This window comes from Leishmania panamensis (assembly GCF_000755165.1).
Source record: "Leishmania panamensis strain MHOM/PA/94/PSC-1 chromosome 35 sequence".
Classification (NCBI taxonomy): domain Eukaryota; phylum Euglenozoa; class Kinetoplastea; order Trypanosomatida; family Trypanosomatidae; genus Leishmania; species Leishmania panamensis.
This window is the reverse complement of record NC_025882.1, coordinates 1267037-1289721: the sequence shown is the minus strand read 5'-3', so window position 1 is coordinate 1289721 and position 22685 is coordinate 1267037. Positions and strand designations below refer to the sequence as shown.

Below are 22685 nucleotides of genomic sequence, written 5' to 3'. Positions count from 1 at the left end.
CGCTTTTCGCCACTCGGTTTGCCCTCTTGTCTTACCGTCAATCAACTCTTTCTCCGCGCTGCTCGCCCTACTCTCTCCTCTAACGGGACTCCCCGCGACTCCTCCGCACCTCTGTGGGGATGGACGCACATGTTTGCTCTCGGTGCCCACGGTGTTGCTTTTTTTCTTTGGGCGTTTCTCCAACACACCCACGCTTATGCGCGCTGTCTAACATCATTCCTCTTTCTCTTCTTTCAAACTACAGGCACACAGATACACACAGATATATATATATATATATCAACACTCACTCGTAGCCATGGCCAAGTCGAAGAACCACACTAACCACAACCAGTCGAGCAAGAATCACCGCAATGGGATCAAGGGCCCCATGCCCCTGCATCTCTGCAACTCCAAGCGTGGTGGCTGGCTCCCTGCGTTGGTGAACACTCGCCGCGTGCGCAAGCACAACCAGAAGGCCGCGCTGAAACGCCGCCGCGAGCGCATCGCTGCGTTTGCCGCCAAGAACTAAGAGAGAATGAGCGAAGGGGAAGAAGCACCCACAGATGCACTTGCGCATCATGTCTTGCTCACTCGCTCCTTTGAAGCGCAAGACTGAGAGCCAGGTTGGTGGTGCAGATCAGCAGACGACACCACTACACAGGCTTGTGCTTGCCCTTGTATGTGAACTGGGCTTTTGCTGGCAATTCCGCTTTCCCCCTTTTTTTCTCTTCTTTGGCGCTCTTGAGGGCCCCTCTGAAGCGAAGGCGGCGGCGTGCGTACGCGTGTGTTCGTGTCTGATTTTGTTTTCCCGTTTTTTTTGTCTTCTTTGGATTGCGCTTCACGCCGGAAGAACGCAAAAATCAAACGAAAAGACAGCAAAAGGCCGCAGAACACAATGTCAGCGCCAGCAAAGGCGCATGAACGTTCTCTGCCTCCCACACGATGAGTGTCGTCCCTGTGTACTCGAGTGGTGAGTCTGTGTGGGTGTAGTTAGGGAAGGACAAGCCTCTAGCTGACACCTGCTTCGTTTGTGCCATCCTCTCCATTGCCGCTAGTTGCTCGCTCCTGTACGGGTAGGCGCGTTTGAATGCATGCGTGTGTGCGTACGTGGGTGGTGCTAGACCATAATGAAGTGCTCCTTTCATTTATTCGTTACCCTTGTCCTCCCTTCTCTGCTCCAACTCGTTCCCCCTTCCCCCCCCCCCGGACCCCTCTCTCCTCCTCTCTCGGCTGGCCCCTACGCCTGTATTGTGCCTCGTGTGCGGCCTGCACCAACACCACACTCCACAATGGGCCCCCTTTTTCGGCCTCCTACACCCCCTACCTCCCCGAACTTCTGCTGTGCTCTTTCATTGCGACAGCTTCTCTAGATTCAGTTCATTCAAGATGGCCAAGTCGAAGAACCACACTAACCACAACCAGTCGAGCAAGAATCACCGCAATGGGATCAAGGGCCCCATGCCCCTGCATCTCTGCAACTCCAAGCGTGGTGGCTGGCTCCCTGCGTTGGTGAACACTCGCCGCGTGCGCAAGCACAACCAGAAGGCCGCGCTGAAACGCCGCCGCGAGCGCATCGCTGCGTTTGCCGCCAAGAACTAAGAGAGAATGAGCGAAGGGGAAAAGTCCTGCTCTTCAGCTCCCTTTCCTCCTCTTCTCTGCGTACTGGTAGGTGTTTCCGCAAGCTTGTGCGAGCAGGCATGCCGGGGCGGAGGCAAGTGTGTCGGTGAGCTCTCCTCCACGCACCCCCGCCGCCTCCTGTGTTCGGCAGAGTTGCTATTCATGTTCACCACACGGAAATAGTGGAGGGCGTGCGCTGGTGTGCGTGTGAGCGGGAGAGGCGCTGTGCGCCCTCGCAGGACAGTGCCGAAGTGGGCTTCATCTGTGCGATGCGTTGACGGCTTGATTTTTATTTTCTTCGCTGATTTCTCTCTTTTATTCGTGTCGCTCGACTTATTTCCGTTATGTGTCACCCCCCAAAACAATGAGAAGCAGCCTCATCTGTTTCTCACTACAACACGCAACACGGACGGCATAGTGCTATGCGTGAGAGAGAGAGAGACGCGCACGTACACTACGGCATGCCTAGCGGAAACATGGAGTGCGCCGTGTTCACTCCCCTTGCTCCGACACACCTCCCCTCGCCTCCGATATCACGTCAGTAGCGACCCCGGGAGTTTGGAGAGGGTCACGTTGCCTTATCAGTATTGCGTAGCTTGGTGCTTTGCACCCCCTCCTCTTTTCTTGCTCGCGCGTGCTTGAGCTATCAACTGTCCATTCATCTCCCCACCCCTTACATTCTCTGCGCGTCATCGCATCGCCTTCTCTCTTCACCTCCACTCTTTGCCGCTACGGCGCAAACATGAGGGCAGGCGCGAAATCATTCGTCTCTGGCACACTCTTTTCGCTCCTTCGCCCTCCTCTCTTCCGTGCCGGAGCAGAGAAGCAGTGCACATCCTCAGCATCGAAAGAACGAAGTTGGAACTGAGATTGATAGAAAATAAGGACGGGGAGCGAACGCAAGCAGCAATCATGTTCCGCCGCTCCTCGTCTGTGATGCGACGCGCTGCCAGCGTCTTCCTCAAGGAGCCTGGCCAGGCCAAGCCTTTCCAGGAGACACTGGCAGCTTGCAAAGCCGAGAACAGGGACTTGGCCAGTATGCTTAGCTCCGACTTCCTGCTACTACAATCAAAGCTCTTCAAGTATCGCATAGCCCGGCTCGGGGAAGAGACTCGGTATGTGATGAAGCATCCGCTCGACTGTTTCCCCTCGGCGAATATGATGCTTGTTCACCTCATCACCCTACCTGTTGTCTTTTTCTCCGCCCTGTGCATTGGCCGTGGCTCTAATCGTCCCCTCGTGAAGCCCCCGGTTGCGGAGACGGAGGAGGCAGCGGCAGGTAGAGCGCCCGTAGCAGCAGCTGCCGGAGATCAAAAAGACCAGAAGTAGCCTCCGCAAGGCAAGAGCGGTGGTTTGCTGCAATTATGCTCCGGAGACTATCTCGCTCATGGACGGCCCCACAAGCGTTTACAGGGCCACCTCCCCCACTCATCTTTTCTCTCTGTGGTGGTCCGTGCGGCACCCTTCGCTTCTCCTCTTTATGTGTGTGTGTGAGCTCACCCACCCACCCACACACACACAGACGTACACTACATGGACGCAGCCAGAGACGGAAGCAAACGAAAAGGACGAGGGAGAAACACACAAAAGCTCAGGTTGACTTGCCTTGGGATAGAGAGGCTAGAGACGTGCTGGCTGGTGCGCCATTATATGTTTTTTGTGCGCTCGTTGTACGCAGGGGAGGGCGAGAAAGGCACGCTGATTTAGCGTCCACCTTTCCCCTTCTCTTAGCTCGGCAGCAGCGGAACTACAATCGAAGAACAAGAGCTGGTCAGCTGCCATCAGGACGCACCCCACTATCGACCCTATTCCAGGTACACTAAACGGACTGACGGAGGAAGGGGAGCACCAGTGCCACCACATTTTGTTTGTCTATTGCCCCTCATCCTCTCTCTTCGCCTCTACCGTCTCACCTCGAGCATTGCTGCCCCTCGCGCCCTCGTTATAGTGACACAGTCGGTGCGTAATGGGGATTGCTGCGTCCCCTCTGATGACTGTTCGTCGCCGGTGCCGGAAGGAAGTTGATGAGCTTCCCATTTATATCTTTGTAGGGAATATATATAGCGACTTATCTAGTCAAATGGAAAAAAAAAATAAAAAAAGAGCCGCTACCTAACAAGGAAACAACTTGACTGACCCTGCAGCACTAAACAAGGGAAAGTGGAGAAGGGCACAGACCAAAGGGGTGCGGCGGAATCAGAGAGGCACCTTCCCCCCCCCTTACTTGTCACAGGCTTCTGCCTTGCTATGCGCGAAGAGATGACTGTGAAGAGAGAAGGAGGGAGGGGGGAACGTGGCAGTCTCGCCATCGCCTCTACTTCTTGGAAGATGTATAGGTAGAGACCTTTTCCCCTTTTGCATGGAGTCTTAGAACCCTCACCCATCTGCTTCACGTGCGCGTCATACATTCAGAGCGCAGATGGTGCTGAGGGCGAGAGGGGGGCGTCCACGATAGACGTTGCTGCCGCGCTTGCATGTGCATAGGGGGAAGTGTGAGCAATCGTACACATGACCGAGGCGGCCTTGTATCCCTCTCCCTATCGCTGCCGTGCTCTTGGTCTGCTGTTGCCTTCTCACTCACATTCGGTGCTTGACTCGCCTCCTTTTCTTTTTCATCTCCTATGGGGATATGGATGATTTACTCGTTGAATCACTTTACTTCGCATTTGACCGATCGATAACGAGCAGCCGGAGAACGTCAGTCGGGCGGGAGGGATCATCTCTCTCCACACCACGGTGCAGGTACACAGCTTAGTGGATGTGTGACATTATCTTCTGCTTCATCACGGAAAACAAGACGATAAAAAAGACCAGCACTAGCTAGTTACTTCACAACACACAACTGCTGACTTTGCCAAGCGTATGGGTCTCAAGCGACTTGCGAAGGCGGCGAAGGTCACGAGCAAGCACATGCTCCTCCTCAACCGGCGGGAACCCTACAAGCCTGTCACCCGCGACCGTGTCATGATCGAAAATCGCCGCCGTCTCGAGGTCTTCGAGGCCAAGAACGCTGAAGGGATTGTCTTCGTACCAGACACGGCGCTCCCGCCGTGGCAGAAGTCCATCGCCACAAACCTCAAACAGCAGGCGACACAGATGAACTTTCGTGGCTTCCGTGTTCGAGCGGCGGACAGGCAAGACGAGCCTGGATTCCCCACGCACTTCCGGTGAATGTAAAGGTGTGCATCGGTGAGAAAACGAGAGAGTGGGGATGATGGTAACAACGGCGCTGAACGCGAGCGATGTACCGTAGCGACATTGGGCACTGTTGTCCTTCTACAGCCGCGGTCCTTCCCCTGCTCCCCTCTACACACGCACACACACACACACCCTCTCCGCCACTTTTCCCGCTGACTGCTGTCGAGTAGCACAGAGCATCTGCTGCTGTGGTGCCAGTGTCGATTGAGCTGCGTGTGGCACCGATGTTTAACGCGAAAGAAACGCGCTAACGCAGGCAACGTAGTGAAAGCAAATGATGAAGAGGCAGCACTACATATGTGTGTGTGTGGGTGTGTGGCTTGTGTCCAGTGCTCTTCTCTTAGGCGCCGACGAGAAAGGAGGTGGTTTGTCCGCATCGTTGGTCAACAGGCACGCAGGCACTCCCACATGAAGCCCATCTCACCCATCCATCTGTGTACACACACGCGCGCGAGCGCCAGAAAAAACGAACAAAAAAGTGGTTTGTCACAGGCCTCCCCCCCCCCCTCACGCAGCCGTGCAACTCGCCGTACCTACCCCCCTCCCCCGCCACCTTTTGGTCTCTTCCTTTATGCACCCCTTCTCTTCATGGCCCTTCTGAGAGGAGAACCCGTCCTTGTCTCGCGACTCGTCCACCGTCACCCCTCTTTGTGTGTGTATGTGTGCTGTGCTGTGCGCTGTTGAAGCCGAATAACAAAAGTGCGCACACCCACACCTCTGGCACTGCGAGTGTTGTCTGTGGTGGTACCGTCCTGCGAGTAGGTTGGTGGTAACATAGAACTAAATAGAAAGGTTCGAGGCGCCTCCCTCTGTTTCCTGCATCATTGCAACCCCTCATACAAACACACACACACACACACGTTCAGAAAAGAAAGGCGGGAAAGTCAAGGGCAGTTTTGTTCTTTCCTTTCTTCTCGCGTCACGTCCGCAATGACTTCTCAACCCGGTGATGCCCTGGGTAAGATTGATTACTGGCTACAGTATATTGACTGTGCGTTGAAGCACCCACGGCCGCTGCCGAGTGGCAAGCATGCTTATCGTCACTCCCTAGAGACCATCCCCGAGGTGGCTGAATTATATCATTGCATCTATAAGCTGTACAATGAAGAAGAGAGCTCTGTATGGTTTCGCGAGCCGGTTAATGCCCTGTCGCAGGAGATTTTCACGTATTACGACGTGGTCAAGTCACCCATGAGCCTGCGACACATTCTGGACAACATCGTAAAGGGCGACACCTACTCCACCGCCCTGCAGGTGATGGAAGACGTGGAGCTCATCTGGAAGAACTGCATTGCCTTCAACGGTGCCAACTCACTCTTGGCCACCGAAGCAGGCAAGTGTCGATCCGCGCTAGATCGAATCCGCCGCGCCTACCAGGACGACCAGCGCATCACCGTCGATGAGGCCGAGCGGCTCTTCCAGGTCATCTCGTCGATGCAGGAGCAGCTGCTCATCGACAACATCGCCGAGTACCTCCGCCGAGATGACCCCACATCGATTGACGAGACGGGTGCTGTGAACTTTGACATGCTCAAGCGGAAGCACTTCCGCAACCTAGAGCGCATCGTAGACAACTACTCCAAGTCTCGCACGCGGAGCTAGTGTACCTCTTACCAACGTGCCGCGAAGCCGTCGTGCACATTTAAGAACGGGAGCGAAAGCACATCTGCGCCGGAACCTACAAAACGAAAGAAAGCATTATCCGGGGACTCCTCTTGGTGGTAGTGCGATTCGGCTCTCTGAGAATCAAGGTTTGTGGTCACTGCCCTTGTCGTGGACGCCCCTACCTCCGCCCCACTCCCTTCCTGTTCGACGACGACGCCCACGCAAAGCCACGGAGACGCATAACCAGAGAAAGGCCAAAGCGAATGATGATTATGATGATGATGATAATGATGATGCAAGCAGGGAGCAGGCAGAAACAAAAAAAAAAGGCAAGTTGTTTCTGCTTGTGCGCTTGCCAAACGCTGACGGCACCACACCTTCGTCTGTCATGTGGCGGGAAGGGGGAGGCAAATACGAAAGGCGTTTAAGTCACACTTCTCAGCGTGTGTCACACGAGTCAAATACGGCGTGCAGTATGCGACTTCCGTCTTCTCTCCTCTTCCCATTTCCTTCCTCACCCTCCTCCTACCACGAACGGCTATCATTGCGCCCATATATATAGCTGAACCACCTGCAGCAAACAAAAAGATAAATGAGCGCGACGACCGCGGAGTCAGCGACCCCCGCTTGTGGGTCCTCTGGTGCGGCAGTGAAGACCTCTTCGCTGCAGCGCTCCCAATCCACGCACGCGCCAGCGCCGGCTGACGCTGCCTTGCTCCTTCAGCAGCTCGATGAGGACGTGGCGCGTGATGTGCAGGCCGCGCAGGCGCGTGCAGCGATACTGCAGGAGGAGGTGGACTCACTCTTGGCGAGAGTTGTCAGCGCGCGTGACGCAGCAGCAGCTGGCATGGAAGACGACAGAGATGCGGTGCTGGAGAGGGTGATGGCAATTCGCCAAGCACGCAGCGACTAGCTCATCTTAGGTTACTCGGCCCTCCATTCGCCAATGCTCGAGAGCGAGAGAGATGTGGATAGCAGGCGCCAGGGCAGTGCGTGGGAGGAGTGCGCTGGGGACGCACGCCCCTCTTTTCGTCACTTCTTTTCCCGCCGATCGCCCGTCTGCGTGAGTGCGTGCGGTTTTATCGAGGCGTGTGGGCGCGCGCGGTGAAATGTCTGAGTGCACTTACAGAGGTCCTTCTAGAGTACACACGCACGCACGCATTTCCTCTACATTATGCTGTTAACGATGACACAAACGAACTTGTCTCCACAAGAGGTGGAGACCAGAGAGACAGGCGCCGGTTAAATAGAGCTTGGAAGCTTCCTGTTTCCTTTCCTGTCGTCGTTTCTCGTGTTGTGTACGGTGCACGTGCCGAGAAGTAACGACAGACAGTAGCCTCACTGAGATCAGCGCGGAAAACGCTGTCTGTGCTGTCTTAAGAGTCTGCTTGTGCGAAGCCTCCGCTCTGCAATAGCCTGCCACCCGAGCCTCCTGTGAGGGTAGGGGATACGCTTCGCTTTGGTTCGTCCCGTCTCACCCCACCCCCTCTGTCGCATCCTCTCTTCCATGCGCGCGCATCTGCTGGTCTCCTCATCCCTACGACCTCTTTTTATGCTCACATTCCTTTGTTGTCGTTTTCGCATTGATATCTCTACTACCCCCGCTCGCGCCCCATCCAAAGCACCAAGAGCAAGGAGGCTTGCGTTACCGAGGCTGCTGCTGCTGCTGCTGCCGTTGTTGCCGCTCCTCACCCTTCCGCACGGCTCCTATTGGGGTAGTCATCTACAGATCTGTAGGCCTTTGTGGGTCTATCGACGAGCAGGGCGGCGCCACACCTCTAGTGAGATGCTACGTTTTACTCAGGCACTGCTGCGCGTACAGTCGCATCAGAAGAAACGCGCGCAGCACCCCAATGCGGGTACGCGCTACGGCCGCGTGTACAACCGCGGCTTTGTCCGATACGGCTTCGGCGGCTTTGGCATGTCTGTCTACACCCCCAAGAAGGATCGCACCTTCAAGGTAATGCCGGTACCCCCTTCACCACCAGCCACCACAGCCGCGGAGCAGCGAGACGATTTCGCCGACAATCGCGGACTCGTTGCAACGACGCGCACGCTCTCTCCAACATTTCGCATGTTCGCGCTCGAGGATGGGGGCGTCTTGGTGTCACACCCGTCGCATGCGCAGGTTATGCGGTGGAATCAACGTGTACACACCGAGGAGGGAAAGGCGACAAACAGAACTACTATGGATGAGTATGTTAACTCGCGCATCCAGGCCATCATCGCCGACAACACTATCGAAAATACCTCTCTTAGTCAGTGGCGCAAGGCACACATGTGGAACGTTATCAAGTCTCACGGCAGGCTGCAACGTCGCTGGGGCACGCCGGACTTCATCACGGGTGCCCGGTCAACCTTGTACAACAACTGAGGGGCTCTTCGAGCTGGAGCTGTTGGCGTTCTTTATTATCTGACACTCCCTCCTCTGCCTCGTCAGTGCGGAAGAGTCGCGAGTTTGCGTGTTTATGCTGCAGTGCGCGTGGACTTTGCTTGAACTGCGTAGTTGTTCTTACAGGAGTGGGAGATCCACATATCTAAGTCCCTAGTCATGTGAAGGGTAAGTGATGTGGGGTAAGGCGACAGATCGTTGCAAGCGCCTGCGCAGACGCTGATGCGGACTGCTGAAGGAGAGGCATTGTGATTCGGAGAGCGTGTTGCGCTCTTGAACTTTGCAGACCTCAAAGGATGAAGTGAGCCGTCATGCTCCTGCTTGGTTCTCGTCCAGGGTTCACTTGAAAGCATCCCCACACGCCACCATGTTCCTCGTGCACAACATGATCACGCGTGCGCGTGTGCATAGCTACTTATATCACCGCTCCTACGATGCCTCTCCCCCTCTTTCTCTCTCTCCTCCTCCTCCCTCCTTCGGCCCACCAACCCGTACCACACTGTGGCAGCCGCCAGTCGCGTACTGGACACACAACTAAAAAGAGCGCTTTGAACGCGTGCGTTGCCCTTTTTACTCAGCTGTCGCTCTATTGCCCTTTTCGTGTGATCGCATTCTTCTAGTGCCCGTGCGCGCGTGTTGCGCTCTCGGATCTCAACCCAACATACCGGAGGAGGGAAGGAAGAAAAACGCACGGCAACATCAGTAGGACGTACGCCTGTTTAGCCTTCACCATCACCCACCAACACGCCGACGCTTCCATTCCCTCTTCCAGCGTCCTCTACTTTCTTCTGCTTTGCCTTCCCATTCATCAAGTACTTCACCTCTCTGTGCTTTTCTAGGCGGTTACTCTTCCATCGAACAAATCCACGTAACGCGCAGCACGCGTCTTGCTTCATCCTCTCTTTTTTTTTGGTGGTCGTATCGCTCCATTGTGTGTGGCTTGGAAGGGGAAAACAATAGACAGAGAGAGACTCAGTCGACACCCACACACACATACATAGAGGTCATCATTTACCTAGAGTAGAAAGGGCACATCCTTACGTGTGTTGCCGCCACTTGTTCCACTCTGCTCATGTACACGCGCCGGCAGCAGCGGCGCAGGAAGCGAGAGACGACGATCTTTTTCGATGACATCTCTCAGTGTTATCGTGACGGACGGAGGGCCGGAGTCGATTTCTCCACGACACGTGGCGGCGCTTCATGCTCTCTTTTTAGTGCTAGCCACCATCAGCACCATCACCTTGCGAGCTCCGGTATGGCTGATTGGGGCTCTTTTTTACTGCAGCCGGCACCGCCGCGCACTCGTCGGCCGGCGTCTCTTTCCTTCGCCCCTCTGGCAAACGCTACTTGCCTTACTGGTGACTTCGACAATCTGCAACGTTGCTGCAAACGTGCTAACGACACTGCAGCGCAACACAACGTGGGTGCAGAAAATCGTATGGCAATTCTTGTTCCCTGTGTGGGCCCTCCTCGGCGTCCAGCAGTGGGACGCTAGGGATTACGTCAACACGATGGTTTGCCCAGGCGCCACAACCGTGGTCCTGGGGACATATCTGCTAATCCTCAGGCACACTCTCTCAGGTCGCGTTCTCTCTCGTAGTGACGGCACGCGCATGGCCCAGGACAGGTCAATGCTTCGGCGTCTCCTTTCTCGCTGGGAAGGCACGAGGATCGCCACTTGTCGCCTCACCACCAGGTCGCTGCTGTTCCTCTTTAGCTGGGTCACCGCCTGGACCGCAGAGCCGAGTGTGATCGGCTTGTGTCTAGAAGGCCTCACATTTGTTTTTGCAGCAGTCTTCTTGCACGTCGAGCATCACATCCGGCAACCGTCACACTGCGCGGTGCGCAACGGGCCGGGGGCGAAGCGCCATGTCCCCCACATATTCGGAACCGCTGTCGCCGTGGTTCTTGTGTTCGTGTGTGCAACCCAGAACACCGCCTTTCTCTCTGCCACTCAGGCGCACAGTGACTGGTGCAGGCTGCTCGGCATCGGCCCCGCCGCCTTGGACACTGTTGCAGGTCTTCGCTACGCGATGCAGATGCTGGGCATGGCAGGCGTCTTCCTTGGCGCCACAGCCATGCACCACGACATGGCATCATCGGAGAGCCCCATACCTGAGAGCAGCGCCGGCACCGCGACCTCAGCTGACGGTGTGACCTCTCGCCTGCTCCCCGTAGGAAATCAGCGGCTGCTGCGCACCCCGGTGTCCGACGCGCCTTTGCCATCGATGGCTGCACATGACGGAGGGTTGTGCAGCCGTCAGCGATCGATTCCACAGGTGGTTGCCATTGTGTGTCTCACAGCTATCCTCGGGTACGCTGTCTACTACCCTAGTCTCGTCTCGACGGCTATGTGGCTGCTCCACCTCTGCTGCTGCGCGGGCGGACTGGTACAGCGTCCGCTGGCGCCACCTTCGGCGCTCCGCATCGCCCTCGCTTGTGTACTGGCCGTGCTGTGCTGCATGATTTTTCTGCAGTATGTGTATCGAATGCTGGCGGGCAATCCGCGCACCGCGGCGTGGGGGCAGTGGCCACCAGCAAAGCCTGCGTATCCGGACGATGGTCGTGCGGTGGGTACGCAAGTTGTCGCGGAGCATCTCATCGCCCTCCTTTGCGGAGTATACGTTACTGTTGCAGGTGTTGACGACACCGGCGGCAGCAGCATCGTCAGCAGCACAAGCGAAGGTGCGGTGCCCGCTGCGCAGTCGTCGTCGCCTGTGAACCGCATGGTGCTCTCAGCCCACGCCGAAGCGCATCCCGCGGACTCTGTGCAGGTGACGTGGCTGCGCGCACAGCTGCGCGATGCGGCGGCAAACCGCAGAAAGTTGCGCGAGTTGTTTGGAGTCGCAGTGGGACGCTCGCCGCGCACTGTCGAGCTCGACGCCATCTGCGCCGCTGCCGTACAGGAGCTAGATGGCTCCTCACCTGCCGCTTCGCGAGGTGGGCTAACGGCGCAGGAGGTGACCCACCTCCTTGCCAGTGGCCCCTTCTACACCTACGCCGTCATTCTCTGCATGTTTGTTCTCGGCACCAGCAGCGCCACTATTGATTTTCTTCATGCAACTTGTCTGGTGGTGTCGCTCGGGGTTAGCGTGATCGGCAGCAACGCCGTGCTGTACCGACGAGTGCGCACGGTGCCGCCGGTGTGGGTGGCCATTGTTGTCGGTGTGCAGCTCTGCTACAGCGTCTTCACCGTCAAGGACGAAAAGCGCCCCCAGCAGCAGCAGCAGCAGCGTTGGCTCATTTCCGCTGTAGCGCAGCCATCCTTCATCAAGCTCAGCCTGGGTGGCTATGCGGGACTCGCACCCATTGCGTGGGGCGACTGTGCGCCGTACCTCTACGCCCAGCTCGTACTCCTTTGGTGTAGCCGGTACACGCCAAAGTGGCTCACCGACTGGACACACATCTCGCAGTGCCTTATTTTCCGCTGTCGCTGGGCGCGCTTCCTTCACATAGTGCACCAGGTCGCCGGTGTTGTGGTACTCGCGTGGATTGCCCTGCTGCTGCCGAGGAGCGCAAGCGTAACGGTGCTCATCCTCCTCCTCTTCGCTGCGGCCCTCCTGCAGCACCTGCGGTGTCACAAACTCGCGTACGTGTGGCGACGCTTCCTCGTTGTGGGCTACTGCGGAGTGGTGCTCATGTCCATGCTGACGGCGGAATTCGCGCCGGTGCAGCCGTGGCTCTGGAAACTCCTACACGCACTTGGATGCCCACCAGGGTCAGAGGGGCGCTGCGCACAGGACATTGGCCTCCCTGCCGACTCCGCCACGTGGCTCACACCACTCTCCATTCCCTGGTGGCTCGTTATTGTGCTCGCGACGGCCACCACTAGTCTATACCCACTACCGAGCTCGTTGCCACCCTCGCCGGATGCAGCGTCCGCCACCGGTGTACCAGAGGCGTCGACGGCTCGGTGTTGGCGGGCACTTGTGTTGTGGCCGCAGGTACTTTCCGATGTGCTCTCGCTAGCTCTTCTCGTCAGCATGGTTCACACTGCCGTGCAGCGACCGAGAATTCTGGTGGCGCTTTACTTGGTTGGCCCGGGCCTGGGTATCTTCCCTTGCTGGACTTTTGGCTTGGCAGCCGTGCATGCTGCACTGCAGTGTGCGTACCAGCTATGGTTCTCTCCCGCCTGGCTCGACACGCAGACGCGGCTTGGCCTATCTCCGGCAGAGCTTATTGGTCTTTGGAGACCCTCGTTTGCGATGGGCTCCGCCGAGAACCTTCCGCCGACGCTGGTCGTCGCTGCCGCCCCACTGCTGGTTGGTGCCGTTCAATCCCTGCAGCTACAGTGCGCGTTGCAAGCTCGGTGGAGAGCGCGCAACATGGAGGCCGCTGTGTCCGGACCGGGAAGGATGTGGAGCCGGCTGCGGCGGACGTGCGCTACCCACCTCTACCTGCTGCTGCTCTGGGTACTGCTGTACCTCGCACAGAAAATCGCTCTGGGCTGGTTGGTTGGCTTACTAGTCGTGGTGGTGTGGGTCTCAGCTGAAGTGCGAGACTGCGGCGTGCTGCAGCGGCGGCGCTGGCTCTACGGTGCGTGCGCGTCGGTCACTGCTGCTCTGATGGCGCTGGCTTACGTGCTGCACTGGCTACACGCAGTGTTCCCTTCGTGGAGTGCACTTGCAATGTACCCGTGGTTGTTAGGTGGCGCCGCCAACGGAGGCAAGACAGGGATAGGGCTACGTAGCGTGTGTTGCACTGCCGCCGCTGCGTGCGCAGTACTCCGAGTGAGTAGCGGCGCGCCGCGTGACGGAGAAAGCGAACAGCTCTTCCGTCACAGCCACGGCCCCAGTTTCATCGACTGGTTACGGGGCCGCTTCAGGCGGTCGTGCGAAAATCGCGAAGGCCCTGCAGCGTCACTGTCTCAAGTGCTACCCGATGAAGCACATGAGTTTTTCAGGGACGTCGCTGACGTGTTTCGCTGTGCCGAAGAAATCGCCGAGGAAGCTGACGTATTGCTCCTCGCGCCAAGCCAGGTCCCACCAAGCAAGGGCAGTGTCGTCGTGAGCGTAGCGCGCCTGGTGCCTCTGGTTGCATGTGGTTCCATCGCCGTCGGCTCCGCCAAGACGTCACCGCCCTGTGTACTGAGCGTGGCGCTGCTCCTCGCTGGCCTGTGCTTAGCGATGCGACACGCACATTTGCATTGGAGCTTTTGGAGGTGGTGGCGGCTCACTGTCATCCTCTATGCCCTACTTCCGCTCATCGCCTTGGTTGCTGCCTGCCCTTGCGTGCGCGACGTCATACCAACGCTTCCGGCCTGGGTGGGGCTGCTGATTGGGTTGTCCCAGGATGCCTCGCACGTCGATAGCGACGCGCTCGTCTTCTCTCATTGGCAAGTCATGCTTTTCTCTCTTCTGTGGCTACAAAGCTGCGTCTACAACTGCCCAGGGTGGTGCGCGGCTCTGCTGCGTCAACACGATGAAGAACGACGGCTGGGTGAGACGCGGCATGCTGCCCTGCAGCGGCAGCTGCTGTCGTACATGGCGAGGGCAGCCGAGGAAGCAGTGCGTGTGGACCGGGAAATACGCTCGTGCCTTGACGCCCTACGTGCCGGCGACAACATTGTGGATGCCAGTCTATTACGCACACGGAGAGGCGCCGAGTATGGGAGGGAGGAGGACGGCGACGAGCGTGGTGATGATACTGAGAGAGTGAGGGTGTCGATACCGTCGCCACCGCCTAGGACGCCAGTAGCGGAGACGGAAGAGTTGGACGGGGTGTTGGGGGGCACAGGAACATGGTCGAGACCTTCTCTACTGCTTTCCGGTGCGGGGGGCAGGAGCGACGCGGCGGCGACGTCGCCTCCGTCGTCCCATCAGCCCCAACCATCACGATCCCTGTGGTGGCGGCAGCAGTGCGTGCGGTGGCTGCGACGATTATCCAACCAACTGGCAGCGTACACCTACCACCCCTCCGAGTACCGCCTCTCCGTCGCAGCCTCATCCGCCGCCACCGCCGACTCCTCCGTAGCGACGCTTTGGCAGCTCGGCCAGAGAACTGTGCTCACTGCGGTGCAAGTAGTCCTGCGACACACACCTCTCGGCCTGCTTGGCTGCTTACTCGTCAACTCACTCCTCACTGGGTGTTTGTGGGAGCTCATTGGGCTGTGCTACGTAGTGCAGGTGGCCCTTGCCTACCATCCCTACGCCCCACGCGTGGTGTACAAAGCGTTTGGGGTGTATCTCATCGCCGGGGTGCTGCTGAAGGAGGCGGTGACAATATGGACATTCTTCGACAACACGGACTCGTTCATCATCACAGTGCTCTCATGGACATTGCTGCCGTTGAAGGGGCAGGGCCACCGCAGCAGCAACAGCAATCAACTGCGGACCACTATGCCCTCGTCACGCGGCGCCCTACGCTACGATACGCTTTGGATGGATGTGGTGACGATGGGGGTACTCGTACTACACGACCGCATGTGCATCATCCACGGTGTTTATGTAGAGCAGAAGCAGGGGAGTAGGGAGCACGATAGCACCCGCATCGTGGTCGTGCAGGAAGGCCTGGCATCGTCTGCTGAAGACGCGCCGCCGTCCACCACCGCCACAGCGGCAACGACAGCGTTACCTGGGGTCGTCTCCCTCCTCTTTCCGACACTTTCGCATGCCACGAGCAGCAACAACGCCTTTCGCGCCTTTGTGGTCGACTACTGCAATAACCTCCTCGCCGTGCCAGGTATTGGTGAGGACTGGTACATATTCTACACCTCCGTCGACTTTCTGGCGCTGATCGTGGTCGCCGTTTTCTACAGCCGCATAGCCGGCAATGACAATGCAACGCTGCAGGACAATGTGCAGAACAACCTGCTCCCCGGCCCGATGGCGTTGTTGCTGTGCATGAGCGTGCTGCAGCTTGTCATGGACCGCATGTTGTACGTTCAGCGCTGTATGCGACTGAAGGCGCTCGCCAACGGCGTGTGCGCCATCTCCTACACCCTTTTGTACTGGTGGTGGAGGAACGCGGTGGCGGTGTCGGGGCACGCCGCCGGCAACACGTATTTTGTCATCAAAGTTGTGGGCCTTGTGCTATCGGTGACACAGGTGTGTCACGGCTTCCCAGTGCACCGCTGCCACCACATCTCCGCGGCCCACCTAGGCAGCCTCGTCAGCTACAGCAGCTTCATGGTCTACCGCTCGCTTCCATTTCTCTGGGAGGTGCGTACGTTGGTGGACTGGACGGTGTTGCGGACGTCGCTGACTCTGCAGGAATACCTGACTGTGGAGGACATCTACGTGTACATCTACAGGTGCCGGAATCGCTATCTGGCAAAACATCGCAACGGCGAGAAGCTTGCTGACGCGGTGCCGCCGACCTCCAAGTGGGCATTTGGTGTGAGTTACCTCGCCCTCGTCTTGCTGGCCCTGTTAGGGCCTCTGCTCTACTATTCCACCTACAACCCCTCCACCGCGGCAAACAGCGCCACACTGCTCAACTTTCAGCTCTCCTTCTTTGGCGCCTACGACTTCTTCTCGACCACGGTGCACGACAACGTCACCACTCCAGAGGGATGGTGGACGTGGATTGAGCGGACCCGCCCCACACTCGGTGCGTATCGTGTCATGACGGCGGAGAAGACAGTTCAGCTGATGGAGTTTACATCCTGCAGTAGCAGCTTATGGATGGCCAGCCCGCAGGCCATACGGCAGGTGCTAGCCTCCCTCCGCGCGGCAGCGTCGAACGAGTCCAGCGCATACATACTGCAGACGCTCGAGATTTCTCGCAACGTGAGCGGTACGGCCACAGCAGCGGTTGTGTCGCTGGCGAACCACTGGTCAATTCCGTGGGGCACCGCGCAGGATCTGGTCGACATTCTGGAGCAGGAAACCAGCGGCACCAGAACGGCAACGGTGGTGGACGCTCAGAACGACAGCAGCGGCAGCATCGTCATCGCCTCCGCCTCCCTGCCCTTCTTCTACAGCCCATTTGCCTTCAACCGCGCCAGTCGGATCGATGGACTCCCCACGAACCTGCGCTTCCCACATCGCAACCAGCACAACTGCACACTCGAGCTGAACCACGACAAGGATGTTGCCCTTAACTCGCTGGTACGCTACTGGTGCCTACACTGCGCACCGCTCTTCCCAGAGGGAAATGTGCCGTCTAAGAATGTGAGTGATGCGGCTGAGTGGCGGTGTCTGACGACAGGTGAAGGGTGTGACGACTTCAACTACGAAGACGTCGCCGACGGCAGTGGCAACCGCACCATGCGGACTCCACTCGCGGCACACATGAATACCAAGGTGGCGGAGGCCCAGGTGCCCATGTACATGGTGGTCATCTCCGACACCGTGGTCATGGGCATCTCTTTTCTGAAAGGCATCGGCATTGTAGCCCTCTACACCACACTAGTCTTGGCCCTAGGTCGGCTGCTGCGGTCTGTCCTGGCAAATCAAGCGAGCACCCTGTTGTACTCTAATATGGCCAACCCCGCTGTCCTGGAGAACATGGTGCGGTGGATCGAGATGGCTCGAGAGTATGGCGACCTGAAGCTTGAACACACCATATATCTCGAGTTTGTGGACCTGCTGCGGTCAGCGGAGCGACTGTTTCGTGTAACAGGCTCGCTGCGCTGCATGTACACGGATACGGGTGATGAAAACCTGTTCCGGCTGGGTCAGGTGCGGCGGCGGGACAGCCGTCGTAATCCGTCACTCGATGTACACGAAGGAGCGGCTGGCGAGGGACATGGTGACAGCGCCGTATCAACGGCTGTGCCGCACCCGAAGCGCGCTAGTTAACGAAGGTCGGCGCTGGGGGCGGAGCGAGGTGTGAAAGGTGAAGGTGCCTGTAGGTTAGAGGGAGGGGGAGGGAACAAAGTGCATTGAAGAAGCGCCACGCGTACACTTGCGCAGCACACCTGTGGTCGGCCTTTTTATTTGCTCTGTTCTTTCTTCCTGCAGTCCTTGCCTATTTCTCTTCTCCCTCATGCCAACTTGCAAGGCGCTTCTCTCAGTCTGGGCTGCGGGCGCTTTGGCAGAGTGACTTGACCGCCAGGGTCTCCAGAAGTCGTGCTTGCTGTGCTCTGCGCAAGCGCGGAAAAGCAATGTACACCTGTAGGAAGAGTGAATCCGCCACAGCGTAGCAGGCGATCCTGGAGGCGTTCGTGTTTCTCAGGGAGGAGCACGGGATATACGACACACACACGCACGTACATACGCACACAGTGACGTGCATCTCTGCATACGTCACTGCCTCTTATCGCTTCCCCCCCCCTTTCTCACCCCTCACCGCTGTACGTCTCTCTTGTGGCGTCATTTCCGCTCGTTGCTTTGCATGTTGGCGTGTGCTTGGCTGCCCTTTCGTTTGCTCCACGGCATGTAGTTGGATCTACCGCTGCTTTCCAAAATGAAACATTAGCCTCTACTGCTGCCCTCGCTGCTCCATTTTCTACCCTTTCCAGTGTGAGGGAGGGGGGCGTCGGCGTTGCCTGCAAGTCAGTGCCAAAGCAGCGGTAGGCGCACTCTTCCTCCGATCAGCGCCATCCGCTTTTCGAAAAGGAAGTGAGAGGAAAGAAGGCAGACCAGTCAAACATTGGGTATTGGAGAGCAAGGAAAGGGGGTACTCCTACATGACTGCTGCGTCAGCGATGTCATATTCATCGCACTCTCTCTCTCTCTTTCCTCCTGTCTTCAATGGATGCTACGGAGCAGTAGAAGAATTCCTCGGCACCTCTTCCTCGTACCTCCTACGAGGCGATCACGCTCCTGGACATTGTTACTCGCAGGGTGTGCACTGCCGTCCACCGCACAAATCCCCCTTTCGCAAGTACATCTGCATCCTCTGCGTGTGGGGGTGCATCACTTTCTCTTTACTGCTCAACTCCACACTGTGACTCACCTTATAGTAGCTACATAGACTGTCGTCGGCACTCGTCTCACGATTTGCATCGTTTCGCTCCCGATCTCTCCACTTCACAACAGCCGCTATGTCTACCTACGCCAACTCACAGGCGCGGCTGAACCGCGTTGCGCCACAGCTGCGCCCGGCTGGTGTCCATGGAGACTGGACGGAGGCCACGACGGCAGAGCTGCTCTCCAGCTACAACCCCAATGGCGTCACGACGCCAGACCACATTCGCTCTTTTCACCACCGCGGCTACGATGTCGGTGAGCAGCGGCGCCATTGGAGCCTCGCCAAGGACGCCTCAGTGGACCCCAACATGCGGCACGGTGTGAAGAGTAAGGAAACAGGCGGCGCCGATGCGTGTCTGCGGCCTGAGATGTATGCGGACAAGATGACAGCGCTGCTGGATGCCCAGCGTGAGACCCAGTACCTCAGTAACCGTCGCAAACCTCTTGGTCACGCCCCGGTGCCACAGGATCCCGTGCCAGTCCCCTTCGGCGGCTTTGGCATTGTGCAAAAGAAGGGCGACTCAACGCAGTCGGTGCTGGCAGGGTATCGCTCCGTCGACGTGCTGCACCCCGCCGGCGAGCAGCTGACCCGCAACTACGACTGGGAGAAATCCGGCATCGACCCCATTCAGCATCGCTTCGGCAAGCCCTCGGCCAGCCCCAACGGCTCGACTGCCTCAGCGCTGTGCAGTGACTCTGCCACACAGCTGGTGTCTAAGCTAGCGAAGGACTACCAAACCACAGTGGCCAAGGAGCTAGGCAAGTCGAAGAGCTACGGCTTCGATGATCCGGCTGAGTGGGACGAGAAGAAGCGCGGGCGTGTTACCAAGCTCGGCGCAACAGGGACGGCGGCAAGCTACTTCCAGACAGAACAGCCAACGGTGCGGGAGCTGATATCGTCGTGGGCGCAAACGATGCCCGGGTCTGAGACTGGTAAAGCTGAGTCCGGCAAGGCTTACCAGCAAAGCCTCACCACCTCTGCCGATGCTGGGGTAGGCACTAACGCCGACGTATCCGCGGCTGCGCCGGCTGCCAGTGACCTACCTCTGACTGGGACTCTCAAGGACGACATCCACGCGCACCAGCTGCTCTACCCCTGCCACTACGTCTCCCTGGGGGTGGAGTCGAAGTACTTTGCCGGAGATCGCCCTCTCGAGGACATCCGCCGCCTGAGTCACAAGTGCGGCTTCGGCCTTTCGGATGCCAGCATCGATGCGGTGTTTAGGCTGGTCGCCAAGGGCGGTAGCGCGTGCAGCATCGAAGAGTTCAAAAATGCGGCGCGTGCGAATGGCTACATGTAGAAAGAGAAAGGCGAGGGAAGCAAGGAATGAATGAGAGAGTCGTTATGTCTGCTGTGTGAGTCGAGGGGGAGGCGTGCACGAGGGGAGGGGGAGTCGACTGTGGAAAGGGGAATACAACAGCACTGGGCATTACTCTTATGCTGTCCCACTCAGTTCTTCTTCTCACACCCTCTCGCCCTTTCTTTTCCCTCATCCCTCACTCGTCTGCAACGGCGCCGTCGACCTTTCGTTGTATGTTTTTCCCCTTGTCAACATTGATGTTACGCGTGATATACAGACATGTCCAATATCAACCCTGTTACGTGCCAGCGAGGAGGTGTGAGGGAGGGGGAGCGCAGATGACACACACCCGCACGCACACACGAGCGCTGTGACCCGCGTGAGAGGGGGCGTGCGCCTCTGCGCTTCGGGCAGCTTTCATCCCCGCACGCCGTCCTCTTGGCGCTTTTGTGTTCGCCTTTCTTTTGGTGTGGGCATTGGCCCCTTTTCGTGTCGCTCTCTTCCGAGCGAACCAAAAACAATAGAGACACCCACATGTTTACATGCATACGAGCTGTCAGCGGAGTTACTCTGACCCGCACAACCCGTCTGCCTTGCGTGACTAGGTGTGGGGGGGCACGTGGGGACGAGAAAGGGACGTAGGCTTGCGTGGGCAGCACGCACGCACCAATCTCGACCGATAAGTTGGCCGACACCACTGGAAAGCTGCGACGGCTACCGCCGATACCGCATTTCGGCGCTATGTTTTCCTTTTTTGCTAGGAACACAGGAATTTCACAAGGTGTACATCGAGTTGCCCACGTGTATCCGTCTCCTACTACCTTCACCTCTGCCTCTGGTGTTGCGCTTTGCTATTTTTTCCTCACCGTCTCCACTCATTTTCCCGCTCTCTCCTCCGTAGGCATCAAGGCAGGGATCCCCTCGTGTGTACAAGTCGTGGCGTACGTCATCCACCACGCTCTCTCTCTATCTTCACCCCTCTCCTCATCCCTCGCAGAGCATCGTCAGCGCCTGAACTGCCACGCCACTAGCGAAAGAAAGAAAAGATAAACGACGAGTGAGCGCCATCGTGCGGCCTTTAGTTTTCCTCTGCCTCTCTCGGGCCCAGTGCACTCAAGACATTAGCCAGTGCGCGTGCACCTTTTCCTGCGTGAGTCCTTCGCCAACTCTGCTGTGCTACTCACTCACACAATGCTCCGTCGCTCCCCTGGCCGGCACATAAAGCCATTTCTACACGCCTTCTCCCCTGGTGTGCGTCCGTCCGAGAAAGGAATGCTGTACCGCAACAACTACATGAACGCGCACGCCCAAGTCGCCTCAATCCCGAATACGCACCGGTCGTACAGGGAGCGGACCACCTTCCTGTTGCTGCTGATACCTGAACAAATATTCCTTACCATCATGATCCTTGTCACTGGTTGTGTGGCGGTCACGGTGGTATTTCGCCAGCAGCCCTTCACCACCACCGTGAATAAAGATCGCTGGCTTTCCGGTGGCATGAATCCACATGAGCAGTACGAGCGCAACGCGACAATGTCGCAGATATTCGAGATGCACAAGGCGGCCATCGACAACACGCGCGCTGAGCTTACGCAGCCAGAGGTCTTTAGCGCACCTAGCGGCTATCATAGCCCCTCCGGCCTGTACAACCCCTAAGGGAAGGGGTCGTTACGACATGTATTGAGAAATATGCGATAGCCCCTAGTGAACTGGCGCGCGTGTTGCGGTGGCATCGACGTTCCCGTATTTCGTTGCCCCTGCTCCTCTCGCCCCTCATCTCATCGGCGCTTTCCCCCCTCCCTCGGTGGTTTGCCCTATAGCATGTCTTCTCGCTTGGTAGTGTGCTTTAGACGGCCCCTCACGCTGAGTTCTGGGCTGGGGTGGAAATCATCGCGACAAGGACAGTGTAGATGAATGCCAGTGGGGAGGGGGGGTGAAAGAGATTAGGACGGATGGGAGTAGAGAAGGGGAAGGAACGGTGTGTGTTGCCAGCGTCCTCCTTCTTCTTGTTTTGGGGGGGCGCATTCTCCTTCAGCGTGTGCTACGTTTTGCTTCTTTGCCTCTTCTTCATTTCATTCTCGATGCCTGCATATGCACGTACGGGCGAGTTTCCCCTCCTCCCCCCTTCTCGCAGTGAGGCGTATGAAGTGAGGGATGAGAAAGTAAGGGGATCGATTTACCGCGTCGTGCTTTCTCAATTCATGCAGCATGCAAAATAGGGAGGCCAAGGGAGAGTGGGGTCAGCAGTGCGAGTCGTCCGCTGCAATTGTTCAGCGTTATCGGTTATGTGCGCAGTAGAGGGAGCGAAAGAAGCCGCCTCTCGAGCTGATTCCTATTTTGTTGAGCTTCTTCCTTCTTCCTCGCTGTCTCTGCCTCTGTATCTGCCACCCACTGCAGAATGAATTTGTGTATTGGAAGATGTTGCTTGATGGTGATGGATGAGCGTTTGCGCGCTTTTCTTTACACGTCTTCGCCTCCGTTTTCTCACCCGCGGGGGGGCAGGGATGGGAACATGTTCGCTCCTATCCAGGGCTGCGTCTTGCCCCTCCTTCAGTACCTTCCGCCGCTTCCCTCACCTCTCCACCGTGTCTACTCTATCCCCTCCTTCCTACCCCCATCTGTGTGTCCCACTTGACGTGTTCATGTCCTTCTTCCTGCTGTTCCCAATGATCTCCCTATGTCATGCGCGCAGTCTCACTCATCCTTCAACGTGCAAAGCATTGCCACGTCCCC

At 57.6% G+C, this 22685-nt stretch overlaps 9 protein-coding genes across 9 annotated transcripts; all 9 read left to right on the top strand.

Moving 5' to 3' along the window:
• Positions 1–298: 298 nt before the first annotated feature.
• On the top strand, positions 299–511 carry LPMP_353480 (ribosomal protein L29, putative; the record flags this gene model as incomplete). The annotated part of the gene is made up of 1 exon (XM_010704983.1): positions 299–511. One exon carries the CDS (start codon positions 299–301, stop codon positions 509–511), a length of 213 nt encoding a protein of 70 aa, XP_010703285.1.
• Positions 512–1368: 857 nt separating this feature from the next.
• Positions 1369–1581, top strand: LPMP_353470 (ribosomal protein L29, putative; the record flags this gene model as incomplete). Its single annotated transcript, XM_010704982.1, has 1 exon — positions 1369–1581. The coding sequence occupies one exon, from the start codon at positions 1369–1371 to the stop codon at positions 1579–1581; it is 213 nt and encodes a 70-aa protein (XP_010703284.1).
• Positions 1582–2511: 930 nt separating this feature from the next.
• LPMP_353460 (hypothetical protein) lies at positions 2512–2928 on the top strand (the record flags this gene model as incomplete). Its single annotated transcript, XM_010704981.1, has 1 exon — positions 2512–2928. One exon carries the CDS (start codon positions 2512–2514, stop codon positions 2926–2928), a length of 417 nt encoding a protein of 138 aa, XP_010703283.1.
• A 1533-nt stretch (positions 2929–4461) lies between these two features.
• Positions 4462–4770, top strand: LPMP_353450 (hypothetical protein; the record flags this gene model as incomplete). Its single annotated transcript, XM_010704980.1, has 1 exon — positions 4462–4770. The coding sequence occupies one exon, from the start codon at positions 4462–4464 to the stop codon at positions 4768–4770; it is 309 nt and encodes a 102-aa protein (XP_010703282.1).
• Positions 4771–5727: 957 nt separating this feature from the next.
• LPMP_353440 (hypothetical protein) lies at positions 5728–6399 on the top strand (the record flags this gene model as incomplete). Its single annotated transcript, XM_010704979.1, has 1 exon — positions 5728–6399. One exon carries the CDS (start codon positions 5728–5730, stop codon positions 6397–6399), a length of 672 nt encoding a protein of 223 aa, XP_010703281.1.
• Positions 6400–8188: 1789 nt separating this feature from the next.
• LPMP_353430 (hypothetical protein) lies at positions 8189–8776 on the top strand (the record flags this gene model as incomplete). Its single annotated transcript, XM_010704978.1, has 1 exon — positions 8189–8776. One exon carries the CDS (start codon positions 8189–8191, stop codon positions 8774–8776), a length of 588 nt encoding a protein of 195 aa, XP_010703280.1.
• A 1145-nt stretch (positions 8777–9921) lies between these two features.
• LPMP_353420 (putative transmembrane protein) lies at positions 9922–17538 on the top strand (the record flags this gene model as incomplete). The annotated part of the gene is made up of 1 exon (XM_010704977.1): positions 9922–17538. One exon carries the CDS (start codon positions 9922–9924, stop codon positions 17536–17538), a length of 7617 nt encoding a protein of 2538 aa, XP_010703279.1.
• Positions 17539–18725: 1187 nt separating this feature from the next.
• On the top strand, positions 18726–19952 carry LPMP_353410 (hypothetical protein; the record flags this gene model as incomplete). Its single annotated transcript, XM_010704976.1, has 1 exon — positions 18726–19952. One exon carries the CDS (start codon positions 18726–18728, stop codon positions 19950–19952), a length of 1227 nt encoding a protein of 408 aa, XP_010703278.1.
• Positions 19953–21143: 1191 nt separating this feature from the next.
• On the top strand, positions 21144–21608 carry LPMP_353400 (hypothetical protein; the record flags this gene model as incomplete). Its single annotated transcript, XM_010704975.1, has 1 exon — positions 21144–21608. The coding sequence occupies one exon, from the start codon at positions 21144–21146 to the stop codon at positions 21606–21608; it is 465 nt and encodes a 154-aa protein (XP_010703277.1).
• Positions 21609–22685: the final 1077 nt, after the last annotated feature.